General features: G+C 42.6%; 1 protein-coding gene across 2 annotated transcripts in view; it reads right to left on the reverse strand.

Moving 5' to 3' along the window:
- Positions 1-19,410, reverse strand: part of LOC125454249 (contactin-associated protein-like 5) — a 974,390-nt gene that overhangs the window by 537,167 nt on the left and 417,813 nt on the right. For both annotated transcript variants that reach the window (XM_059647525.1, XM_048534833.2), the window contains one exon: positions 3,307-3,454. In XM_059647525.1, coding sequence (XP_059503508.1) covers positions 3,307-3,454 — 148 coding nt within the window. The remainder of the gene's footprint in view (positions 1-3,306; positions 3,455-19,410) is intronic.

Genomic DNA, 19,410 nt, shown 5'->3' on the forward strand with positions numbered 1-19,410 from the left:
TAAACAGTGGTCTGAATGAACAGCCTGAATGAATTGAAGTTTGTATTGTAGATGAATTAGATCTGAGGGGTTGCGTGTAGATTCAGCTCTGGCTGCCAACAAGAAGTTGATTAGTTCACTGACTAGTAATCAGTTACCAACGAAAAAAGCCTTTTGCCTGCCAACAGTCCTGTGACTGATTCTCAGGTAACTACATAGCTTGGGGGTTGGGTTAAGACACAGAGAAGTGACAAGGTCTCCATCGACCATGGTCTTTCTTTTGATTCTCTGCAGTGAGTCACTTTAAATCTGCAAAAAATAGTTTTTCTTTCCTTCAACAGTTGCTGAAAGCCATTAGTTTTAATTGACAACTCAAGAGATCTTACACAGAAGAACCAGCCACAGTGTGCCTCTTACAAACTTGTGGAAGCATCCGAGAAGGAAGACAGATAAAACTACTGATCAGCAAGAATGTTGTGAAACTTGAAAGGGTTCAGAAAAGATTTACAAGTATGTTGCCAGAGCTGGAGGGTTTGAGCTACAGGCAGAAGCTGAATAGGCAGACGCTATTTTCTCTGGAGGATCGGAAACTGAGGGGTGACCTTATAGAGGTTTATAAAATCACAAGGGGCATGGACAGTCAAAGTCTTTTCCCTAGGGTAGGGGAATCCAAAGCAACTAGGCATAGGTTTAGGGTGAGAGGGGAAAGATTTAAAAGGGACCTAAGGGGCAACTTTTTCACAGAGGGTGGTGTGTGTATGGAATGAGCTGCCAGATGAAGTGGTGGAGGCTGGTACATTACAACATTTAGAAGGTATCTGGATGGGTACATGAATAGGAAGGTTTTGGATGGGCATGAGCCAAATGCTGGCACATGGGATTTGATTAACTTAGGATATCTGATCTATGGACAAGTTATACTGTGTGTGTGTGTGTGTGTGTGTGTGTGTGTGTGTGTGTGTGTGTGTGTGTGTGTGTGTGTGTGTGTGTGTGTGTGTGTGTGTGTGTGTTTAGAAAGGAATTAAAACTTTAATTCATCGTGTTAAATGCCAACACTTTATAACCGTCACCCTGTAGCTACAATCTAACTACTTGTTAAATCTAGTTAAGTACAAAAACTGCCTTATATCACTGCTCCTAAGGTGCTGCTTGGCTTGCCATGTTTATCCACCTCCACACCTTGTTAACTGCATTATATCAACCTGGGTGTGAAAAACAGGCAAATTGGAGAATATGTACATACTTTTAAAACAAATCTTTCAACATTGTGCTGATGCAGGAATAGTGAGACATAATCTCCAGTGCACAACCACAGTGAGGTGTGACAAATGCTAGACACCGACATTCTACCATCTGTGAATTGGAGGTCATCCAAAATGCTTCCCCCCTCCCCCCCTCCACCTCACCATACCATAGGGTGGCATGGTGGCTCAGTGGTTAGCACTGCAGCCTCACAGCGCCAGGGACCCAGGCTCGATTCCAACTTCCGGCAACTGTCTGTGCGAAGTTTGCACATTCTCCCCGTGTCTGCGTGGGTTTTCTCCGGGTGCTCCCACAGTCCAAAGATGTGCAGGCTAGGTGTATTGGCCATGCTAAATTGCCCGTAGTGTTCAGAGGTATGTGGGTTATAGGGGGATGGGTCTGGGTGGGATGGTCCAAGAGATGGTGTGGACTTGTTGGGCCAAAGGGCCTGTTTCCACACTGTAGGGAATCTAATCTACGTTGTCCATGTTCAAACGTAAGATCTTGACAATATCCAGGTTAGAGTTGAAAACTAGTATGCGATGGTCACAATGCCAGACAATGGAAATCTCCAACAATTGACAATCTAACCTCCAACACTTGCCAATCAAAGGTTTACCATCACTAAATCCCATACTGTCAACAGCTGGGGAGGTATCACTGATTAGAAACTCAGTTGGACCTACTGTGATGACAAGAGCAGATCAGGGGCTAGGAATTATGCAGTGAGTAACTCACCTTCCGTCTCCCCAAAGCCTGTCCACCATCTACAAGGCACAAATCAGGAGTCTGATGGAATATTTGCCTGGATGTGTGCAACTCCAACAACACTCAAGAAGGTTAACACCATGTCGGACAAAGCAGCCTACTTGTTTGGCACCACATCGTCAAACATCCATTCCCTTCACCACTGATGCTCAGTAGCAGCAGTGAAAATTATCTACAAAATGCAGAAATTCACCAAGGCTTCATAGATAGCACCTTGCAATGCCACAACCATGACAATCAGGGACAGGCAATAATGTGACCAGTCAGTGATGACCATGTCTCATGATTGAATTTAAAATAAAAACTCTTGTTTTTAAAAGCCTCTATGGCCTGGCTCCTCCCTTTGTCTGCAAACTCTGCCAGCTCTATATTCCCTTGAAATATCAGCATCCCTGCAATTCTGGCCTCTTGAAATTCCAGGATTTTAATCATACAATCACAAGATAGCTTTGAGTTCAGCTGCCTTTGTTAACAGTGGAATATAGAGTGAATGTAAGCTAGTCATTGTTGTAACTGAAGATGTACTCATGCCATCTGCAGAACGTTCAGAAAGAGCAGGGGTGAGATTAACACGAGGAGAAGCAACACTCTTTATCAGATTGTAGTAATGTACAGTATTACGCTGCACCACAAGCCACTTGTCCAACTAGCTGATCCCTGATTAGTCCAACAATAATGCCATGATACCATCTCACGGACTCATAGAATCATACAGCACAGAAACCCTTTGGCTCAACTTGTTCATGCTGACCAGTTTTCCTTAACTAACTAATACTATTTGCCTGCATTTGGCACATATCCCCCTAAATATTTCCTATCCATGTGCCTGTCCATATGTCTTTAAAATGCTGTAATTGTACCTGCCTCCACCACATCCTCTGGCAGCTCATTCCGTATACACATGCCCCATCTGTGTACAAAGTCAAAAGATGCAAGACACCAGATTATAGTCCAACTGATTAAGTTGAGATCACAAGCTTTCAGAGTGCTGAACTTCACCTGAAGAAGGAATAGTGCTCTGAAAGCTTGTGATTTCAAATAAACCTATTGGACTATAACCTGGTGTCATGTGATTTCTGAATTTGTCCACCCCAGTCCAACACTAGTACCTCCAAAGCACAGCACCCATCTGTGTGACCAGCTATTGCTTTATGGGTCGAGTGGAATATTTCATACTACAGTGCAAATTAGGATATCTTACAGTTATCTTGGCGCTTTATCAATGCAAATTATTGCTGTGCGGACTTCAAAGCACCCAATGCTGAAGGCCCCACTGTTGATAAACATGCAACTGACTTCTGAGGGTTTCATACTCACTGTAAGAGCAGCCATAAACTTCAACCCTCATTCCAATCCTTCCATTAGGATTCCAATCAAGAGGAACAAACCGCAAGAATCTGGCTTTGATCGAGTTTTGCAACTTGTTGTGCACGACAGTGTCTGCATTGGAGTTTCCGACGAAAGCCTGTGCAAAGAGGAAGCAAATAAACAAGTTTGAGACGGACCAAACTAATAATATCAATGATCGCCTCCCTGTGAGTAACAGCTGGAGTAGGTCTGTAAATTGTAACAGTAACAATTAATCATGTTTTTTTAGGCAGCAAGAACAAACAGGGAAAAAATTAATCAGTCTTTATCTCTTGGAAGCTTACGGTGATTTCCTATGTCTGAGTTCAGTCATCAATCTGAAACTATTTAGAATTTAGAACGAAATAGTTGCACTTTAAAATTACAATTTCTTTACTTGCAAACTAAAGTGGATTTATGTGGCACTTCCACACCACTGGATGTTCAAAACATTCCAGCCAATTAGAACTTTTTTTAGGGTAGTCGCTGCTGTGTGATGTGGAACAGAAGCCAATTCACACATGGCAAGATCCCACAAACAACTAATGATAATAACTAGCCAATAGGTACAGTTATGTTAATAGTGGAGTTAATATTGACCAGGGAAGCAGATATAACAGCCCCTCCCTTCTTCAAAATATAGCAAAGTGACCTTTTAACCCACTCTGGCAGGCAGATGATTTGGCTGTCAGGTACGCTGCACCTCAAAGAGTGCACCATTCTGCTCATGCTACACTGGATTGTTACAGAAGTACAAAAGTGCCACAGTGTAGAAGGAGATTATTCAGCCCATTGTGCCTACACTGGCTCTCCAAATGAGAAATTCATTGAATAGCTTCCATCTGCCTTCTCCATGTAATCCTGCACAGACCCTCATTTCAAAATATCAAATGAAACTGCAAGCTTCAGGCAGTGCATATCCATGACCATTACTATCTAGAAGGACAAGGGCAGCAGGGGCATGGGAACACCACCATCTGCAAGTTCTCCTTCAAGTCACTCAGCATTCTGACTTGAAAGTATATCGTCGTTCCTTGAGTCAAAATCTCTGAGCTATCTCTCAACAGCATCATGGAGAGATTATCCCAAAAGGACTGCAATAGTTTACAATGTGAACTTCTCAATGGGATCCAGGGATGGACAATAAATGATGGGCCAGCTGATGACACTCACATGCCATGAGTGGATTAGTAAAAAGAAAAGGAACAGAACAGATGGGGCTCCTGAAAACTTTCAGAGATGGGAAAGTCGTTGAGGTGTGTATTTTTTTTTAAGCAAGAAGTAGAATGATTATTGAAGGAGATTAAAAATTTAGACCTTGTGTTTTTGAACTTCCATTGGAGAGTCTGGAGTGTCTGTGAGACCTGTAATACTGCAAAGGTGACAGTAGAGTGGTCCTCAAAAAATCAAGTACATATTTTGTCTTTATTAATTTGTGAAGATGAAAGTTCCATTTTTTCTTTAGCTTGATGTATTTGTTGCCTGTCAATTAATGTTTGATCAAGATTGGCTTTAGTTTGTTTGCAAAAAGAAGTCTTATAAAGTAAAATCTTGTCCAACATCAGCAGCATCGTGGTATAGCAGTAATATCACTGCACTAGTAATCCAGAACACTGCTAACGTTGTGGGAGCCTGGGTTCAAATTCGAATTCATTAAAATGTGCAGTTAACAGCTAATCAAATAGTGACCATGTAACCACTATCAATTGTTAGAAAACTCATCCTCTTCACTAATGTTGTTAAGGTGGGAAATAGCCATCCTTATCTGATCTGGCCTATACGTGAGTCCACATCTACAACAATGTGGTTAACTCTTAACTGCTCTCTAAAAAGGCCGGAGCAAGCCACTCAGATCAAGGGGCAACTAGGGATGGGCAACAAATGCTGGTTATCCAGCAATGGCTGCATCTCAAGGACAAATAAAAAAAGAAGTTCAACAACTATATAAAGCTTCAGTTCAGCCACATTTGAGAATATTGTAGCAGTTCTGGTCACCATGCTACAGAAAGGACAGGGAGGCTTACGATAAATTGCAAAAGAGGTTTACAAGGACGTTGCCTGGACTGGAGAGTATTAGCTATAAGCAGAGATTGGACAAACTCTAATAGTTTTCATTTGTATCGGAGGTTGAGGGGAGACCTGATAGAAGCATATAAAATTATGAGTAGCTTGGATATGGTGGACAGTTGGGGTCTTCCTCCCAAGGAGGGAAATATCAAATACTAGGGGACATAGGTTTAATATGAGAGGGTAAAGTGTAAGGGACATGTGTGAATAAAGTGTTTTTTATATGGTGTTCTAACAGTTTTTTTTAACACGCAAAGTTTGAGAGGCATTCAGATAGATACATGAACAGGCAGGGAATGGAGGAAGACAGATCATGTGTAAGCAGATGGGATTAATTTAGAATGGCATCATGGTTGTGCAGACATGGTGAGCTGAAGGGCCTGTTCATGTGCTATACTGTTCTCTATTCTATGAGTAAGTGTTTTCAGGAAGGTTTTAAAAAGGGAGCAGGAGACTGAGAGATGGAATGACATAGCCAGAGTATTCTAGGGCAATAGGGCTAGGTGACAGGAGACATCACAAGTTGCCTATCAGTTTAAAATGAATGTTTTCTTTTCCCACACTTGTTAAATGCACGGAATATTTACTCTCGACGCAGGCATTTCGTCAATTACACTGATCTGAAACTCTCAAAATAGGAGTTACTTCATTCAGCTGAGGAAACATTGGAAGAAAAATACTCCAATAAGACACTGCACGCATGGAGTGGAAAATAATCTTTGTTTAATTTCTGGGCCTGAATTTTTCATCAGGATCTGGAAACCCTACCTGTGCACATTTGTGGCTCATAACCCACACAAACAACATCAAATGTCATTTTTTGTATGTTCAAATTGTGGTCAGGTTTACAGTGAAGCTTTTGAGCCATTTGGAGTGCAGAGGGAGTGTTGTGGGAACATGGACTAATTAGAAGAGTTGGCTTGGTTCTCCAATATTGCATCTCAACTCCCAACCATGGTTAAAGGTACACCCTCTAGAACCTACCCACTTATTCCATCCCTTGTCATCTTTAAATCCTCATATCTCCACAGCCATTCATCTAGTTATAAAGAGAGATTGGATAGACTGGTATTGTTTTTCTTAGAGCAGTGGAGATTGAGGGGGTCTTAATTAGATGTATAAAATCATAAGGGGCATAGGATAGACAGGAAAAATCTTGAAGGAGGAATCAGTGACCAGCATTATGGATTTAAGCTGAAGGGCAGAAGGTTTAGCGGACATGTGAGGAAAAATACTTTCACCCAGAGGATGGTGGAAGCTGGAGCTCATTGCCTGTAAGCGTAGTAGGGGCAGAAACCTTTATAATAGTTAAGATGCATTTAGATATGCACTTGTGATGTCAAGGTATGCAAGGCTATGGGCAGGAGAATAGGAATAGACTAGTTGGGTGATTTTTTTTGATTGGCAGGAATGTGGTGCTCTCTGAGGCCTTTTTTGGTGCTGTTGACTCTTCTGATACTTTTACTCTGTAGACTATATATTATATACAGAGCTCAACAATTATAACCCTATTAGATTGCACCAACAACCCAGAAGCAGAGACACAATGTTTGTTATTATGACTTCATGAAACTGTCACTCATTCTCTGATGAATAGAACACAGTTTGCTGAAACCCATTAACATTTGAAACTCAGACAAGCATCCAGAATGACCATAGAGGTCCAAGCAATTGGCTTCTCTCCAGGAATGAAAGAACAGATGGCGCTCATTTCAGCTTCAAAACAGTGCAGCTATCAAACAATCTAAGGGGGCAGGTGGTTAGATTTGTGATTTCAAATTTGTTTCAACTGTGAAAAACAATTTTCATAGAGCCATTTAAATCACAGCAGAAAGCGTGACAGCACATTTTGTCAGCACCTATGGAATATTTCTCATGCATTAAGTTGTTTTCTTGGAGTAAATACAAATGTATGATCAATATGTTAACTTACATTGACAGAGCAAGTCCCTATTGTAAATCACTACATCTAAGTGGGAGGCAATTGGACAAGCATATGGACGTACATGGAATAGTGTAGGTTAGATGGGCTTCAGATCGGTATGACAGGTCGGCACAACATCGAGGGCCGAAGGGCCTGTACTGTGCTGTAATATTCTATGTACGTAATGGCCTCATGTTATAATCGCTGAGATGTTAATCCAGTGATCCAGATAATGTTCTGGGGGCCCAGGTTTAAATCCTACCATGGCAAATAGTGGAATTTGAATTCAATAAATAGCTGGAATTAAAAATCTAAGGATGACCATGAACCTGTTGGAGAAAACACTCTTCTGGTTCACTAATGTCCTTTAGAGAATGAAATTGCCATCCTTACCCTGAGACACTGACTCTTCCCTTGGAATAAGTTGAATGATTTTACTTTTGATGTTGCACAGCTTTTATAGCAACATTTTAAACACAAAATTTGGCACTTAAAGGGCAACAAAATTGGATCTTATTTTCAGATTTATTCACTGGAATTTACAAGTAGGAATTTGGCTATTCATTGTTTGTGTCCAGGATCGAAGTAGACAATGTCTGACAATCCTTATCCTCATTTAGCATTCAGAGGTTTATAGATCTGCTCCAGAATGTAAACATTCACATCAGGACAGTCATTATGGAATAGATTGTCAATATCTGAGCTCTCAGGTGGAATGCAACGAATCCAGTCATGGATTACGAGGTGATCCTGGATATGGAGGGAATTTCTTCTGGTGAGAGGTTGAGGAGTTTGAGCTTGTCCTCATTGGAGATTAAAAAAACAAGAGGAGACTTTATTGAAACATATAAAATCATAAAGTCACAGGAAGGTAGCTAATCAGCCCTGGTTATATTACCCAGTGGAAACTCCTGCCTTTTCCCCATGTTCCTGCAAAGCATTTCTAGCCAAATAATCATTCAATGCCGGACCACCAAAGACATTTTTCCATCCCCACCCTTGTCTGCCTTCCGGAGAAACCACTCTCTCCGCGACTCCCTTGTCCGCTCCACACTCCCCTCCAACCCCACCACACCCGGCACTTTCCCCTGTAACTGCAGGAAGTGTTACACTTGCTCCCACACCACCTCCCTCACCCCCATCCCAGGACCCAAGATGACTTTCCACATCAAGCAGATGTTCACCTCCACATCCGCTGTACACGGTGTGGCTTCCTCTACATTGGGGAAACCAAGCGGAAGCTTGGGGATGGCTTTGCAGAACATCTACACTCGGTTCGCAATAAACAACTGCACCTCCCACCGCGAACCATTTTAACTCCCCCTCCCATTCCTTAGACGACGTGTCCATCCTGAACCTCCTGGTGTCATAATGATGCCACCCATAGGTTGCAGGAACAGCAACTCATATTCCGCTTCGGAACCCTGCAGCCCAATGATATCAATGTGGATTTCACCAGCTTCAAAATCTCCCCTCCCCCCACTGCATCCCAAAACCAGTCCAGCTCATCCCCACCTGTCTAACCTGTTCTTTCTCTCACCTATCCCCTCCTCCCACCTCAAGCTGCACCTCCATTTCCCACCTACTAAACTCATCCCACCCCCTTGACCTGTCTGTCCTCCCCAGACTGACCTACTCCCTCCCTACCTCCCCACCCATACTCTCCTCTCCACCTATCTTCTCCTTTATCTATCTCCAGTCCGCCTCCCCCTTTCTCCCTATTTATTTCAGCATCCTCTCCCCATCCCCCTTTTCTGATGAAGGGCCTAGGCTTGATACGTCAGCTTTTGTGCTCCTGAGATGCTGCTTGGCCTGCTGTGTTCATCCAGCTCCACACACTGTTATCAATCATTCAATGCCCTCTTGAATGCTACAATTGAACTTGCATTCACCACATTTCCAGGCAGTGCATTCCATACCCTAACTAAATGCTGTGCGGAAATTTCCTTTTTTACCTCTCACATCTCCCTGAATATGCCTCTGAAAACAACCTTGGAACATTATTCTATGTTCAAGCTGCTGTACAAAATGTAAGTTGCCATGGCAACTTGCTGTAGTAAGGCAGCTCTGGTTCAAATCCCGAAACTGTCAACAATACGGAGAGTTGTGCTTTTCTCTTCAAGTGATAGTAACTGAACAAAGAATGTGAAGTGATTATACTCAGGAAGCAAAAATTGCAAATTTCCCCTACCTTCCATTGTGTAGTCAAGATAAGTAACACTTGACAATTTGAAAGTTGAGGTAATCCATCCACTCAGAGCAAAGATGCTTCCCAGTGGGGAGGAAAAATTCTAAGAGAGCAATAAACCAACCATGACTAACCAAGGAAGTTAAGGAGAGTATTAAGTTGATTTAAAGACATATAAAGAGACCAAAGTCAGTATTATCCCCAAAGACTGGGATAAATTCAGAATCCAGAAAAGGTAGTCTAAAATGGTAATAAATACAGAAAATAAACCTACAAGGTAAAATAGGAAGGAATATAAAAGCTGACAATAAGAGCTTCTTTAAAAATACACAAAATGAAGACAGCGGTCAAGGTAAACATTGGCCCCTGAGAAAATGAATCTTGGGAGACTGCTTTGGGATTAAAAGAAATGGTAGAGGAGTTAAAAGTTATTTTGTATCAGTCTTTTCAGTGAAAGATGCTTTGAACACCCCACTCATACGAAAAAATATAGTGGAGGATATAAGAGCCATCACCATCACTAAAGAAGAAGCATTAGACGAACAAATGGGGCTAAAGGTAGATAGGTCCCCTAGCCCTAATGGCTTGCATTCTAGAATCCTAAAAGAGGCAACAATAGAGATGGTGGAAAATTGGTTGTAATTTTCCAAAAGATATTGGTTTGTGGAAAAATGCTAATGTGATACCTCTATTCAAAAAGGGCGGGAGGCAAAAACTGGGTAACTATAGACCAATTAACCTCACACCTATTGTTGGAAAAGTATTGGAATCAAATGTTAGTGTAGTAATGGCAGAACATTTGGAACATCATAATATATTCAAGCAGAATCAGCCCAGCTTTATTAGAGTTTTTCTGAGAATTGGGTAGAGGGCAACAAGTGGATGCGTTGCATTTGGACTCCAAATTGTTTTTGTCAAGGCACCTCAGAAAAGGCTAAGTACTAACATAAGGGACCATGTTGTTGGAAATTATACTTTGGCACATTTTGGGCAGAGAATTGCCTCATGGGTCGGAAACAGTGATTGGCAAAAAGGCATTTTTTTTCAGTCTGGTGACCTGTGACCAGTGGTGTTCCACAGGCATCAGTGCTGGAACTGCAAATGTTTATGAATCACTCCAAGGAAGGAAGTGAATATACTGTGACCAAATTAGCAGATGACACTAAAACAGATGGAAAGGCAGGCTGCGAGTAGGATACAGTTTCCAGAGTGGTCTAAAAGTTGGCAGATTATAATGTAGGAAAATGCAAAGTTATTCTTTTTGGAAGGGACAACAAAGGAACAGAATATTAGAAAAATTGAAAACAAAAACGCGACACAACAGCACTTGGGGAATAGTTCTGCGTGAAATGTTGGTCCTTATTTTGTTGGGGAGGTGGAGTTTGGAGTATAAGTAGGGAAGTCTTACTACAAATGTACAAGGTGCTGGTTAGACCGCATCTGGAGTATTGTGAGGAGTTTTAATCGCTTTATTTAAGGAAAGGCATCATTTCATTGGAGGCAGTTCACGAGGATGAACCCCGGTATAGAAGCATTGCCTCATGAACCAATGTTAAGCAGGTTGGGATTCTACTCACTGAAGTTTAGGAGAATTAGGGACGATCTCATTGAAGCATGTTAAATTCTCAAAGAGCTTGACTAAGTAAATGCTGAGAGGGTGTTCCCTCTCATTGGCAAGGTCTCGGGCCACAGGGCAAAGTCTCAGAATAAAGGGCTATCACTTTGAGCTGGAGACGAGGAGGAACGTTTTTTCTCCTAGAGGGCTACGAATGTTGGGACTCCTTGCTACAGAGCGCTGTGGGGGTAGGCTCCTTGTGTATATTTAAAGGTGAGATACATAGATTTTTGACCAGTTGGAGAATCAAGGGTTACAGGGAAAGGGAAGATCAGGAATGTTGGATTAGCCGTAAGGCTCAAGGGGCTGAATGGCCTATTCCTCTTCCTATTTCTTATGGCCTTATGAGTTATGCAATAAATAAGAAATCTGTATGGAATAATACCACAGGAAATAGATATGAAATAATCTATAGGAACATCCATATATTTGAAATCCAAGGAAAATTACACTGACAGGATAATATTCCAGATAATATTCTCAGCTGAAGTCTCTGCATATAAACCAAATTTTAATGGTTCCTCTCACAATAAACGTTTCCCTCATAGCAAAGTCAAGGGGCTGCACATTTCTGTCACAATACACTTCAGTGTGGAGATCAACCAAAGAACTGTCACAGAGTTTTAATAATTGGTCAAACAGTATTCAAGTGATCTCTTACCAGATTGAAGCTTCAATTTAAAAAGTCCCTAAAATTTCCCTAGCGACTGAAAAAAAACTGTATTGTCTACTTTATTGCATGAATTAATAACATCTTTTACTGCTCTTTCATGGAGTGAGAGCACCATAGTTAGGCCAGCATTCATAGCCCATTCTTAATTGCCCTGGAAGAGGTGGTGGTGACCCCAATTTCTTGAATCATGAAAGGTACATGCACTGACAGTTGATGGGGATGGAGCTCCAGGATTTTGCCCCAGTGGCCGTCAGAAATGGGGATATCATTCCAAGTCAGGATACGTACGGCCAGAATGTAATCGTCACCCAGGTTTTAGGTATGGAATCCTCCAGCACTGAAAGAGTTCTTGCTGTGCAGCGGTAGGTGAACCTACCTCTGAAACAGTGCACCTGAGTTCAGCTCCTGCCTGCTCCAGATGCGTGTCATAGCAAGTCAGAACGTGAATGGTTAGCACTGCCTCACAGTATCATGGACCTAGATTCAATTCCAGCCTCATGTGACTGCCTGCGTGGGTTTCCTCTGGGTGCTCTGGTTTCCTCCCACAGTCCAAAGATGTGTAGGTTAGGTGGATTGGCCGTGCTAAATTACCCATAGTCTCCAGGGATGTGCAGGCTAGGTGGGTTAGCGATGGGAAATGCAGGGTTAGAGGGATGGGGGGAGGGGGAATGTGGGTCTGGGTGGGATGCTCTTTAGAGGGTTGGTGTGGACTTGATGTGCTGAATGGCCTGTTCCTACACTGTAGGGATTCTCTGTGGTAACAGGGTGACTATAAAAGAGAAGGTAGTCACTCAGCCAATCACACCTGTTAGCAGCAACATCACACCAGTTTACACATCAAGTTTCAATCCTGCACTAGTCAAACTTGCTTTCACTGAGTCTGTTGCACGTTTTTCTTTGCCATACATAAATGATCTGGAGGAAGGTATAGATGGTCTGATTAGCAAGTTTGCAGATGACACTAAGATTGGTGAAGTAGCAGTTAGTGAAGGGAACTGTTGGAGAATGCAGCAGAATATAGATAGATTGGAGAGTTGGGCGGAGAAATGGCAGATGGAGTTCAATCCAGGCAAATGCGAGTTGATGCATTTTGGAAGATCCAATTCAAGAACGAACTATGTGGTAAATGGAAAAGCCCTGGGGAAAATTGATGCAAAGAGCAATCTGTGTGTTCAGGTCCATTGTACCCTGAAGGTGGCAACGCAGGTGGATAGAGTGGTCAAGAAGGCAGATGGCATGCTTTCATTCATCGGATGGGGTATTGAGTACAACAGTTGGCAGGTCATGTTGTCATTGTATAGGTCTTTGGTTCGACCACATTTGGAGTACTGCGTACAGTTCTGGTCGCCACATTGCCAAGAGGATGTGGATGCTTTGTAGAGGGCACAGAGTAGGTTCACCAGGCAGTGGTATGGAGGGCTAGCTATGAAGAGAGTTTGATTCAGATTATTTACATTAGAAAAGCGGAGGTTGAGCGGAGGGAGGGGGGAGTGGTGGGGGGGGGGGATCTGCTTGAGGTCTACAAAATCATGAGGGGTACAGACAGGGTGGATAGCAAGAAGTTTTTTCCCAGAGTGGGGGACTCAATTACTCGGGGTCATAATTTCAAGGTGAGAGGGGAAAAGTTTAACGGAGATATGCGTGGACAGTTCTTTACACAGAGGGTGGTGGGTGCCTGGAACGTGTTGCTAGCGGAGGTGGTAGATTGGGCATGATAGTGTCATTTAAGATGTATCTCGATAGATACATGAATGGGCAGGGAGCAGAGGGATACAGATCCTTGGAAAATAGGCAACAGGTTTAGATAAAGGATCTGGATCAGCGCTGGCTGTTCCTGTGCTGTAATTTCTTTGTTCTTAGTTCTTACTTTAGAATCGCCAAAGGACCATAGAGCTGCTATCTCATTAGATAGAGACAGTTGGTTTAACCTTAGGTCACTGTGGCTCAGGCAAGGGACAAGGCTGAGAGAGGCCACAGCTGGAGTACAGTGTGAAACTCAGATTGTCACACCATAGAAAGGATGTGACTGCACTAGAGAAGATACAGAGGTGATTCACAAGGATCCTGTTCGGGTTGAAATGATTTCGCTCTGAGGACAGACTAGATAGGCTGGAATAATAAGGTGTAGAGCTGAATGAAAACAGCAGGCCAGGCAGCATCAGAAGAGTAGGAAAGCTGACATTTCAGGTCCGGACTCTTCTTCAGAAAATGTTCTGAGGAAGGGCCTAGACCTGAAATGTCAGCTTTCCTGCTCCTCTGATGCTGCTTGGCCTGCTGTGTTCCTCCAACTCTACACCTTGTTATCCCAGATTCTCCAGCATCGGCAGTTCTTAGTCCCCTAGATAGGCTGGAGTTGCTTCTTTGAACAAAGAAGACTCAGTATTCCTGATTGAGATGTACAAGATTACGTACAGCAAGGATAGAGTGGGTAGGGAAAACCTTTTCCACTTAGCAGAGGGGTCCATACCCAGAAGGTGCAGATTGGTAGTAAGGAGCAGAAGGTTTGGAGGACATTTGAAGAAAGTGGTTACCTGGAACTCACTGCCTAAATGGATGATGGAGGCAGAAACCCTGAAGACATTTACAAAGTATCGAGATGACCACTTGAACACCATAGCATACAAGGCCAAATGCTGGAAAATAGGAATAGAATAGATAGATGCTCGACGATTAGCCGAGGCATGATGGGCTGAAAGCCTGTTTCCATGCTGTAAAAGTTCTATGATTCTATGGGTCTACTTAAAAATGACTGTTGCCCGATTACCACAGCTCCAATAAACGCTGCTTTTTTTAATATATTATTGTAGAAAACGCTGATCTTAGTATTACAGCTCTCAGTGCAGTCATTCAACTCTCCCTTCACAGAATCATGGCAGCATTGACTGCTGACAGCATGGAATTGCAGAATCCCTACAGGGCAGAAGCAGGTCATACAGCCCATCGATTCCAGACAAACCCGCCAAAGTGTATCCCACTGAGATCTATCCCCCTACCCTATTCTCCAACCTTACATTTCCCTTGATTAATCCACTTCGCCTGCACATCTCGACACACTATGGGCAATTTTGCATGACCAATCCACCTAACTTGCATTTCTTTGAACTATGAGAGGAAACTGGAGCAGCTGGAGGAAATCTGGAAGAGGCACGGGGAGAACATGCAAACTCCACACTGTTACCCAAGGCTGTAACTGATCCCAAACCCAAGTCTCTGGCACTGAGAGGCAGCAGAATATACCACTGAGCCTCCACGCTGCCCTATCAGTGTTAGCATAATTTAATGATACAATAGGCTCCTTATATTGATTCTCAAGCCACACTACTCTGGGGTTGCTACAGAAGGTAACAACTTAATAATTCCTCCAGTTCCCAATTTAACTGTTCATTGCACTCAAGTTAATAAAAATGAAAGCAGCCTGCATATTTGAACTTAACAAGGACTGATATTTATTACAAATACATAAATTCTAAGCACAGATAAACAGTAATCAACACTGTACCAAATGAAACTCTAACCTCCTTTTAAAAACCTACATGCACGTACAGGCAAACACAGAAGAAAGAAAACTCCATGTGTGGTTTCAGCTTCTCATGCTCCTATCCATCTGTCAAAATTACTTTGCTGGCCTTTTGAAGTTCAATGCAAGTTTTCCCAGATTGTTTTCTTATATTTGGAAACTATTTCCAAAATGTTTTAGGCATTAACTGAAATTCAGTCAATGTAGTTCATTTTAGAGCATCATAAAACATAGAAATTGTCTAAGACTACATAACTATCTTGTACTTTACTTGTCAACTGACTCTGCATTGGGAATATCTAGTTTTCTTTTGGCTGAGCCATTTGTCCTGTTATCTTCTCAAAGGGCATAGGGAATGCTCCCATATCCTATTCTGCAAATTTAAGGGAGGGCCAGCACAAACTTAGACACTTCCTTACTGGCCTTTAAATGATGACCCGCATTCAACACATCAAGGTCTGAATCAGCATCTAATGTTCCTCTCTTCTCTTCCTTTTCCCTTTGCAATTCTAATCCGTTCCCATTTACCCTTCTCAATTCTCCATCTCCCGCAGTTTTATCTTTTATCTTCGTGATCAAGTTGCTTTCATCAGAACGTAAAATCACCTGATCCTGATATTTCACTACCCAGAGCACTTTGTGTTAATGCTAAACCCAATGCTAAACCCAAATGCTGCACTCGTACTTCAATTACCCTGCTAGTTTAACGGGCAATTAATGCCCCAACTTACCTGCCAATTCAATGAATCTGGCTTTTGGAAGTTAACTTATAACTGTAAAGGTCAACTTTGCCCTCTCAGGAAACCCTTTGCAATTTCCATTGCAGTTTCTTATTTGTAGTTCAGAACCCTGGTGTTTCCTTTACTTTCAATACATACTGATAAGGCACCCAAAATCTTTGCTCTCTCCCGAACACGAGCTCCCAGTCTCTTCTTATGACCCACTCAGGTAAGTCAGCTCATTTTCTAGTCCCACTGCCTTTGGAGTCACCACACAAGTGGATGATCTAACCAAAGCACGAGGAATCCCCAATTTACCTGTCTGATATGTGAGGACTGAGCATGGAGTATCTTTTCCTCCACCACTTTAAATTATTCCATGGGTAATAGTAGTCACTGTGTTGCTGCGTACTAACTTTCCACTTGGAGATAAGTGAACTGAGCTGCTCTGTTCTACCCCTTGGGAATTACATTTGATAAATATAAATGTTACAGAAGGGAAAAAGCTGTTACTTCAATTAATGTATGCTGGTGGCTGGGTAGCAGTCAGACATCAACCTTCAGAACACCATTGTTCGAGGTCCAGTAGAAAATACTCCTGGGCTGGTATGACAAAAGAAACAAGGAGAAATTAAAATTGGTGAATTAAAATTTAGGTCAATGTGTCTTTTGATGCTGAAATCTATAGGTAGTTATCTTTAACGTGTGTGTGTGTGTGTGTGTGTGTGTGTGTGTGTGTGTGTGTGTGTGTGTGTGTGTGTGTGTGTGTGTGTGTGTGTCATTCTCCCTGTGTCTGCATAGGTTTCTGGTATCCTCCCAAAGTCCAACGATGTGCAGGCGAGGTGGGTTAGCAGGGTAGGGCAATGGGGTGGCTTTTCTGATCAGACAGTGTGCAGAAGAGGCTTATGGAAATTATTCCGCATGGATGAGGAATTTCAGTCCAGCAGACAGACCGGAGACACTTGGACTGTACTCCTTCAAGGGAAGTTTGAGAGCAGATTTAACTAATGTGTTCAAATCCATTAGGCACCTGGACCGAGAAGAAGGCAAAACTGTTCAGATTGTTGGAAGGATTGAGAACACGAGAGCACAGCTTTAAGGTACTCGCAAAAGAAGCAGTGGAGATGTGAGGAAAAACGCTTGCATCACAAGTGAGTAGGATCCAGTGCACTGCCTGAGAGTGTGGATGAAGTAAATTAAATTGAGGCATTCAAGACGGAACTGGTGCTTGAAAAGAAAGGACTATAGGGAGAAGCAGAGGCACTGGCACGAAGTAATTTATTGCCTGAGCAAGTTATCACAGGTGTGATGGTCCCAATGTTTTCTCTTTGCCATAACCTGTCCGTAACTGAGTGACGTTGAGCCTTCCCCAAAAACAGTTTAATTTTAAATACATCCAGTATAACTGAAGTGACATTTGGACCATCAAGACCAACATATCGAGATTTAAATCATACAAACCGAATTTCCTCTGTTCAGTATCTTAAATACATTCACTAAGAGTTCTGAATGATATTGATTTATGTATTAATCAGGATGCTAACCTTTGGAAGGCAAAGAAGTTTCAACTTATAAGGCCATAAGACAGAGGAGCATAAGTTAGGCCATTTGGCCCAATGAGTCAACTCTACCATTCAATCATGGCTGATAAATTTCTCAACCCCATTCTCCCACTTTCTCCCTGTAACCCTTGATCCTCCAAATAATCAAGAACCTATTTATCTCAGTCTTCAATGTACTCAATGACCTGGCCTCCACAACCTTCTGTGGCAGTGAATTTCACAGATTCACCACTCTCTGGCTGAAAAAGTTTCTCCTTTATCTCCATTCTAAAAGGTCTTCCCTTAACTCTAAGACTGTGCCCTCGGGTCCTAGTCTCTCCTACCAATGGAAACATCTTCCCAACATCCACTCTGTCCAGGCCATTCAGTATTCTGTACATTTCAATTAGATCCCCCTCATCCTTCTAAATTCCATTGAGTACAGACCTAGAGTCTTCAAACGTTCCTCATGTGTTAAGCTTTTCATTCCTGGGACCAATTTCATGAATCTCCTCTGAACCTGTTCCAGGCCAGAACATCCTTCCTGGGATATGGGGCCTGAAACTGTGCATAGTACTCCAAATATGGCCTGAGCAGAATCTTATACAGCTTCAGAAGTACATCCCTGCTTTTAGATTCAAGTCCCCTCAAAAGAAATGCAAGGATTGCATTTACCTTCCTAACTACTAACTCAAGCTTCAAGTTCACCTTGAGAGAATCCTGGGCGAGAACTCTCAAGTCTCTTTGCACTTCAGACTTCCGAATCTTCTCCCCATTTAGAAAATAGTCCATGCTTTTATTCTTCTTACCAAAGTGCATGACCGCACACTTTCCTACGTTGTACCTGATCTGCCACTTCTTTGCCCAGTCTCCTAACCTGTCCAAGTCCTTCTGCAGCCTGCCCATATCCTCAATACTATCTGTCTCCCTACCTATCTTTGTATCGTCTGCAAACTTAGCCAGAGTGCCCTCAGTTCCTCCATCTAGATTATTAATGTATAAAGTGAAAAGTTGTGGTCCCAACACTGACCCTTGTGGAAAACCACTTGTCACTGGCTGCCATCTTGAGAAAGACCCTTTTATCCCCACTCTCTGCTTTCTTCCAGTCAGCCAACCTCTGTCCATGCTAGCACCTTGCCTCTAACACCATAGGACCTTATCTTGCTCAGCAGCCTCCGTATGGCATCTTGTCAAAAGTCTTCTTGAAGTCCGGGTAGGGAGCATCCCATTGGCTCTTCTTGGTCCATCATAATTCCAACTGTGATAATGGGAACTGCAGATGCTGGAGAATCCAAGGTAACAAAGTGTGGGGCTGGATGAACACAGCAGGCGAAGCATCTCCTAAGATGCTGCTTGGCCTGCTGTGTTCATCCAGCTTCACACTTTGTTATCATAATTCCAACTGTGTTTTTTTCACCTTTGCATTCCTCAACTCTACCCACACAGAGTCTACACCATCTGACTCTACTTTGTTTCTTGCTATTGATTTAATTTCATTTTCTATTGATGAGGCAACACTACGCCCTCTGCCCACCTGTCTATCTTTTCAATAAGATGCATATCCTTGGATATTCCGTTCCCAATCCTGATCCTCAAGCAGCCACGTCTCCGTGATGCTCACCAGATCATACCTGCCAAGTTCAATCTACGCCATAAACTCATTTTCCTTGCTCCTTTTACTGCATGCATTCAGATATGACACTTTCGATCCTGTATTAACTATTTATCTCCTCATCATCATTGTTCGTCCAGTGCACTTGAAGTTTGATTCCTAACCCTTTCCAAACACAGTGTCCTATGTGTGCCTGTGCTGGAGACTTAATAACCTCT

This window comes from Stegostoma tigrinum, chromosome 7, assembly GCF_030684315.1.
Source record: "Stegostoma tigrinum isolate sSteTig4 chromosome 7, sSteTig4.hap1, whole genome shotgun sequence".
NCBI lineage: Eukaryota > Metazoa > Chordata > Chondrichthyes > Orectolobiformes > Stegostomatidae > Stegostoma > Stegostoma tigrinum.